At 36.6% G+C, this 8,506-nt stretch overlaps 1 protein-coding gene across 1 annotated transcript in view; it reads left to right on the plus strand.

Moving 5' to 3' along the window:
• Positions 1–4,957, plus strand: part of PRKCE (protein kinase C epsilon) — a 287,171-nt gene extending 282,214 nt beyond the window's left edge. Inside the window, exon 15 of the mRNA XM_059467747.1 lies at positions 1,752–4,957. Coding sequence (XP_059323730.1) covers positions 1,752–1,898 — 147 coding nt within the window. The 3' untranslated portion in view covers positions 1,899–4,957. The remainder of the gene's footprint in view (positions 1–1,751) is intronic.
• The last annotated feature ends 3,549 nt before the right edge of the window (positions 4,958–8,506 follow it).

Raw genomic sequence — 8,506 nt, forward strand, 5'->3', positions numbered from 1 at the left:
ATTGTGTGAGTGTGTGAAAATACCATGCTAGGACATGGAGAACAAGAAAAATGTAGACGCAGTTGCAATGTACTGCTTTTAAAAGTTAAGGTGGAATTTCATCCTTATTTTGCAGGTTTTGCCCAAATTACTTCGGAAAATACCTCATAAAGTCCAAAGCCATGTCCCTCATGCCTCTTAAGCAATTCAGAGTTACATTTCATGTCAGGTCTTTATGTACCAAGTAAATATTTCAAATGTAAACAATATATATATGTGTGTGTTTGTTAAGTCTATATCCCTTTCTTTTTAATGGAATTCTGTAGATAGAGGTTGTGGATTTTTGTTTGTCTGCACTTAGAAAATACTTGGTTTACAAGTGACAGTCTCTTGCATTTACACAGATCTTTATTTCCCTATATCTATAAAGTTCTTATAAACAGTGTAGGTAAAGGTTGATGTGACTATTTTACAACTGGGAGAAAGAAAACTGTTTAATGTCTCAGTAGAGCTGATGAATAACACATATTTATATATACATATACATATATATATGTTATAGAAAAGTTTACCTCCATTGAAAGGTGGTAATCTAAAATATCCCATTTTGAATATATTAACATATTTATGACGTATGACTTTGTCATTTATCATTTTACTTTGCAAGTCAACTAGCTATTCTATTTCCAGTATCATTTACTCTCAGACATGGGCAGGAGGAGCACAAAGCTCATTTTCCATGTGTCAGTGTGCCTCCATTAAGGATCACCCAGGTAATCACTAGTTTCCATGACACAAAGAGAAAAGAGACAGCCTAAAGAAAAATGTTTGTTCCAATTCCCTGAACCTGTACATGCCTGAAATGTGTTGCCACCATGGAAAATGTGAACACTGCAGGTTCGAAGGAATGACCATGAAGAACATTTTCTGCTGTAGCCTAGGGTGGTTTTTTCAAGTAAGTGGTCACAGATAGTCACTGTTGTGAGTGTCATGAGGACAGCAAATCAGCCTCCCCAACTCTGTCTCTCTTAATACCTCTTGTCCCAGAACATGCACAGCTGCACTTTGTTGGCCCAACTTTGCTGAAGGAGTGAGGTGCTTTAGACTTGTGTGGGAAAAATCCTGATGCCACTGAAATAAAGAAGAGTTCTCAGGTGGATTTCTCTGGATTTCACATTTTGCATGGTGCTCTCAATCACATATGGCTGTATTACGAAATCTGAGTTGCCAATGTTGAGCTCAAGGGTTTTGGATTGAGAGCTGTTGGAAGCTTTACCTCAGATTTTTAAACATGGGTGTAGCCTATATCACTTGTAGTAATATAAAGGAATGGTTAACTTAGACTTGAAACACTGAGCTGTGTTTGGGGGAAATCAAATCAGTTCACTCTGTGACTCTGAAATGAGATATGATTATGTTCAAATCCAAGAGGAAACAGCCATACCACCTACTATGCCAAAGCCTTTTTAAAACCAGTCCTAATTTCAGCTTCCTGCTTTACCATCATACTGCTATTCCTTCGCCTGGCAGAGACCACGAGTCTCTGGGACCTCATTTACAGTTCTGCTTCTGTGGCCTCTCCTAAACTCATTTATACTTCTTGCTCCTGTAGCTTCTTTCATATGTCTGTTGTTATTTGTGTGAAGTAGCTCCTCTTTTATTTCAATCATTCCAGAAATTTCAGCCTTTCAGGGGGGTTGGAGAGGAGGGAGAGCACGTGTTATTTTATTGTGCTGTTTTACCATTCACCTTATTTATATTTTTCTTCTCAGAAAACCAAAAGGGATGTAAATAACTTTGATCAAGACTTTACACGAGAAGAACCAGTATTAACACTAGTGGATGAGACAATTATAAAACAAATCAATCAAGAAGAATTTAAAGGGTTCTCTTATTTTGGAGAAGAGCTACTGCCATAGACAACGTTAGGCTGACAGATGCTACAAGAAGTGATTCTGAAGACATCATCAATTTACTGAGACTCAGTAGATCAAGAACTACTTCTTTTACCCTGAGCCCATATCCCAAGTTAAAATATATATTTATTGGTTTTTTTCCTTTAATCTTCTGACCTGAAAGCACTCTTAATTTCTGTCTCACAAAGCAATGCAAAATAATTTTGTATCAGAAATTGTGGATGTAACACACTGCCATATATTTGCAACTTTTCTTTTATTCCTAAGAATAGGAATTCCCAGAGGAAAAAATTGTATCTTTTCCATAGGAAATGAAGCTATACTATTAAAAGCAATTTAGCAGACCACGTTCTGTAATCGTCATATATAATTAAGCTAAGAAGGTGAGAATTGCTTCTTCTGCAGTCGTGGTTATGGTGAGATTTGTACTCAGATGCCCTTTGGAAGGCAAAGTCTGCCTCCATGGAGGTGTAATCCTCATTTACTAATTTTTTGTGGAGAGGTACAAATGATGAAGTTGTCCAGAAAAAGAAGCTCATCACTTAAGGCTTTCAGTGAACTTCCTCACACAATATATAGGAAGCTCTTAGGAATAAGAGACAAAAAGATAAGTGATATTAAAAGCAAGAAACAGATCCTACATGGATAGATATTAAAGGGCTAAAGAATAAAAAGCCTACAGTACTTTAACTCAGCTATATATAGCCATTTTTCTGGTTTTCAGACAATTTGATGTACTATCCATGTTACCAAATTTAATATCCTTTTAAATGAACCATTAATGTGACGGCAATCTTGCAAATGTTTACAGTTAATTTTACATAAAAAATTAATTATAAACATTATAAATTTGCCTTTTCCATAGTAGCTAATTTCTTATTTATATTTATTTTCTCAGCAGTGTGTTACTTTTGCACACTTTTACAAAACCATAGTACTACTGTGTTTGTTGGGTTTTATTTTTAAAATCTAAAGAGAAATCTGCTTTTAGAAGACACAAAATAAGGCTACACGTGCATTATGTGGAGATGTGTTTAAAAACTGAAGATCAAACATTCACAAACTGACATTATTGAAAGCTGTAAATTGATTTTTTTTTTGTGTGAATGAATTGAAATGGTAACTCATGTGGACAATATTGCTAATGTGAAGTTACCTCCTGTAAATATGCAAACAGTGTTATGTACTTATATTTCCAGGAGTACCCTGTGATTTGGTTTTGGTTTTAATCTTTTTTTTTTTGTTTTCTTTTTTTTTTTGTGTACATGTATCGCTGAGGTAATTTTATTATATATTTTACTGGACTGAGTGAGCGGTCATTGGAATCCATTTTAATTGTTGCACATGGATTTCCAGCTGCACAAAAATATATATACTTGTGATTGGCAAAGTGGCACTAAAGAAGCTTTTTTGCCTTTTGTACAGGTGAGATTTTGTATATAGTGTTTGCTGCAAGGCCTGTGGAATTCATTGAATATAGAGGTATCAACTGCTGCATGTTCAGGCATACTATTAAAATGTTAGTCTATGAAAGAATAATTATAATAATGTCCATGTGCAATACTCTTGTATGTGTATTGGTTCAAGTTACTGTCAGAAAGATGAGGTTTTTGTTATAAAAGACGTAGACATATATTAAGCTATACTAAATCTCTTCTATAGTTCTCTTCAACTCTATTATGACATGATAGAGCTCGGAAAGAGAAAGGAATGTTACAAATCGTGGTGGACAAAGTGTGAATCATTGGCTTTAAGAGATAATCTCGGTCTCAAGCAGATGAGTTAGTTTGTGTCAGTTTTGCGTCTGGCTGCTCATGGCCTGTTACTGATGACACCATTCAGTTCCATTTTGTTTTGTTTTTAAAACTCAGGTGTAATTATTATATATATTCTTATGATTATTTCAAAATATTAAATATTATGATATATCAATTAATGTGTTGTCTGGCCTACAAGTGTAATAAGGATCAAGCCTTTAGTTTAATTTAATTTATCTTCAGTAATCTTTTGTACTGGGAAAAGACTAGCTTCTGGAGCTGAGTACCAGCACAGAAACATCTTAATGATTGCATCATCTCAATGTTTAAATCTCTTTCTCTCTTAGAAATATATTGTAGAGCTGCCCATCAATTTGTGTCTCGCCACTGGCTCTGTTTATTTCTCATCACAGTTAGCTTTTGACATCCAGGCAAGAACTGATCACAATGCTAAGGCGTTCTTTTCCATGGGTGAGCAGACTGCTAGGAAGGCAAGTTATGGGATCGTGCACTACTGTTTGTCCAACCAGGGGCCTTTACACAGAGCTCTGAGCATTTCTCTTGAAGGAATAAAAGCATCCCATTCAGCTGTTGTGCACAAGCTAAGTAGTCTGTATTCCCCTCTCTAACGTGAAGATAATTAGCACACGTCCGTACGTCGAGAGGCCTCAGCGCCTGCAGAGTTGGGAAGGATGCTAAGAGAAAAATGAAGGAGATAGAAACTATTGCATGGGCAGATATTTCTTCCATATAAATAGTTAGATTCTCTGCCTTGGGTTTACATCAGAAGGTCTGTCTGTTACCTTGAACATTTTTTAAAGATAACTCTTAAAAAAAAGGACATTCTGTTACATTTCTGCCTGTTCTGTAGAATCTTTTCTGTTCCTTCTTTGTAAAATGAGTGCAAAATGCCAAAATTATTATTCATAATAATAATTATAAAGAATACATTGTTTCTTGGTTTTTCTCCCAAACAGACTTTTAAAATGGAAATAAATTTTTTCTCTCCATAGGATGAAAAATAATTCTCTCCAAATAGGCCTAAAAATTACCTCTTTTTAAATTATGTGCAGAATAGTTCTGGCTAAATATAAAATGTATTCAGTTGGGGGGTAGGTTTTTTTTTTTTTATTGTGAGGATTTATTTGTACAGAATTTTTTTCTTATGGATGTAATTTGAATCTCTTGCCACTCATTAGTGTTATTTCATCGTAAACATTATTACTGTGCCAAATGTACTGTATTCAAAAGGATGTGAATGTGTATTGTTTTGGAACCTAATAAATACAATGATGTTAAATCTTATTTTTTCCCCAAAGTTTTCCTGAGTATTTCCTAATGAGGAAGAAAGAAAGATGAAGGATGAGTATTTTCCCTGCTATGTGTTGTACAAAATTTTGTGAGCTTGTCTTTTAGGAGTGAACAATTTGCAAAGGAAGGATTTGCTAACAAGAGCCTCACCTGTGAAGCACTAAACACTCCAAGACAAACACAGGTAACAGTGTGTGATCACTATTTTTCTTGGGTAATACACACCTCAAAAACAGCATGCAGGTGAGTTGATATGGTTTTCTTTTTCTGCTTACTGGCTACATCATGTTCAGTGAGTTCTGACTGACCCCAGCATTCTCCTTAGCTGTGTTGTTAAAACTCATTTCAGTAGGGCACCTGCAGTACAAACATATTGCACTGCTTTAGTCTGCATTGGATTGAATAGAGGGAGTAATAGTATGCAAAAATTTAGTTAAGGGTGATAGAGCTTATTAAATTATTTAATTAACTTAATATGTCAGTATGACATTGACTGAAATATTTTATTATTTCATCATATTTCAGTTTGCACCTTAGATATTTTCCAGTTCCATGGTCTGAAATTCTTAACTTCAGTAGATCAGCTATCAGCATACTCTGGCAGTAAATCCAGTTGACAGTCCCCAGTTAGTATACCTAAGTAGTAGGTATACTAACTAGCTTTAAAAAAAAATTATATTTTAGTTGTGTTTTCTGTTCAAATTGCAGCCTTTGCATAAACCTCCATTCTTTTTCGTTGTGCTGAGTCTTCTCAAAGTCTCTGAATGTGTTTGGTGCCTATGAGCATATTCCAGTTCCTGTGTGTTGACAGTATTGGCATAATCTTTGCCACACAGATTTTACCAGTCAAATAACCATGTAACTTGGATTTTGTGGCTGTGTGTTGCAGCCTTACAAGCATAAGGAGGCTTAACTTCATCTCATGAACAATAAGCATCACTGGTCTCCAAACAGATCGATTCATATCATGTTTTCTTGGAATATTGTAAAACGATGTCTTTTAGGAACAGTTTCGCTGGGAAGACAACAGTGTTTTGAGTTGCATTTTCATTGGCTGCCCATGTTCTAAATGTGGTACTAAGTGTTCGGGAAGGGTCTCAGCAGGAAGTATCTGTCTGCTTCTGTGGCCTTCCAGGTCATTTTATAATCAAAAAAATTTTTAGCCTCCTGGTAGTCTAGTAAGTTACATGATTAAATCAGTATGAAAATTTCTTTTGATTAATTTTGATAATCAGTTTTAGACAATCTCAACTTCTAGCATGTAAAACATTTTGTGGGAAAGAGCTAGAGAGCTCAACTAATAACTATGTTGCAAATTCTCTCTATTTGTTTATTCTGACCTAATCATAAGTCCATTTCATGCTCCCTGAAAGAGGATAAATCATTTTTTGCTATTCCCCTTTTTTCATGCCACTCAGAATTTTATAGGTCATTGATACATCCTCCCTCAGCCATTTCTCTTTCAGACTGAAAAGTCTTGCCCTGTCAAAAGGCTTCGTAAAGACACATCCCATATTTTCTGTCATCTGTATCAACTTTCACTGAGTCTTTTCTAGTTCTACTGTATCCCTTTTGAAGACAGGGAGTAGAATTACATGTAATTTTCAGTTGTGGATGCAGCGTGGATTATTACAATGACTACTCTGTTCGGTTTTGTTTTCTGTTACATTTTTACATTTTCTTTTCTTAATCCAAGTTTGTTCTCAATTATTTCACAGGTTGTCCCAGATTAGAGTCAGTTGTAAATCTAATATGCATGCTTTCTGTCTGATCATCCACTCATAATCAAAACAGGTTCTGTCCAGGACACGATGATGGAAATATGCTAAATAGGAATTTAGCAAGTTGCAAAATGCTCCTTGGTGCAGGCTTCCCTTTTAGCAGTAAACCTTTGATGATCACCTTCTCTATGGTTTTCCTGCTGTTCTCATACTCCCTATATATAGCTATGTTTAGAATGTCTTTCCCTAGCTTGCTTATGTTGTATGTAACAAATATTTTTTTCAAAATCAAGATACAGGACATTCTCTACTCCCCTTCTATCAATACAAACTCCTACTGTGTTCTGGAGTACACAGTATCTCTTCTTTTGTCCTGTTAGCTACAGTGAAGGGGAGGAAGATAAAGGTTTTATTAGCACGTTGGGAAAGTGCATATATGTGCCAAAATAGTTTCCACTCTCTCTTTCCTTTTACCTCATCATTGCTGTAGAATCAGGAGATAAGAGCAACAGCTTAAGTTGAAACTCAAATTGCCACTATAAATATTGTGAAATGATTATGCAAGACTATCCAAAATTTGGAAAAGCATTAAAGAACTTTAGAGTTTGTACACAGATGTTTAATCCTTGGAAAAAATCAATTTGGAAAAAAAGTCATTGACCTGGAGTCTATTGCTGATCTGGGCACTGGATTGAGAACTGAATTGGGCATTGCATACACTTGTCATCACTATTCAACACTACCAGTTTGATCTAGTGTCTTGTGTACTGAAGGAAGCAGCTTGAAGATAAGACTTGTAGTCACATCAAGAGTGAGGGCTGGGCAGGAGCTCATCTGTGCAGATGGACACTCTTGTTCCTCCAGACCTCTTAAGACAAAATGTTACCCAGAGCTGCCATGCATCTAGGATCAGTGCCACAGAGAGGAAAGGAAGGAACAGAACTCCTGCTTTTGGACTGCACGAGCTGTTATGTTAATTGGGTCATCTTATGTACTCTTGAAAACCTTTCAGGAGTATGCCAGATACTCCTTGAGTGGCAGTAAATGCACCTCTGCTCATACATCAGATGGAACATCAACATGAAAAATGTGTCTAAATGTCAGAAATCCATTTTTTACTTGCACTTTCCCATAGCAAAAAAAATGAGTACAGTTGCCTAAGCAGCCCCTTGGTTTTCACTGACATAAGTGGTGGGGAGCTTGAGACTCCAAAATTGTGCAAAGGGAGAGATACTATTATGGCCATTTTGCTAATAAGAAAACTGAAACCATGATGGTGGTTCGCTTCATATTATGTTAGTATAAAGTCAGCAGAAGTGCTAGGAAAAGAGTATGAGTAAAGCTCATCAGAAGAGTATGAGTAAAGCTCATCAGTGCCCTAATTGTCCTGGTGTTTCTAAGCACAAGGTGTTTTCGAAGCTGTGCTTTGGTAATAATTACCTGCTGGTGGTCTCCTGCGAAAGGGCATCACGGCTGCTTGGAGTGCCCTTCATTGCTCTTCACGATCAACAGTGGCGTCCTCTCAGGAACAGCAGCTGATGGAGGGCTTTAGGGTAACTGAGACCAGGTTCAGATTGAATATTAGGAAGAAATTCCTTACTGCGGGGGCGGTGAGGTACTGGAAAAGCTTACCCGGACAAGCTGAGGATGTCCCATCCCTGGAAGTGTTCAAGGCCAGGTTGGATGGGACCCTGAGCAACCTGGTCTAGTGGAAGGTGTCCCTGCCCATTGCAGGAGATTTGGAATTAAATGATCTTTGAGCTACCTTCCAACCTAGGCCGTTCTATTATTCTGTGCATAAGGGAGATGGAGGGGATTTAGT

Source organism: Ammospiza nelsoni, chromosome 3 (genome assembly GCF_027579445.1).
Source record: "Ammospiza nelsoni isolate bAmmNel1 chromosome 3, bAmmNel1.pri, whole genome shotgun sequence".
NCBI lineage: Eukaryota > Metazoa > Chordata > Aves > Passeriformes > Passerellidae > Ammospiza > Ammospiza nelsoni.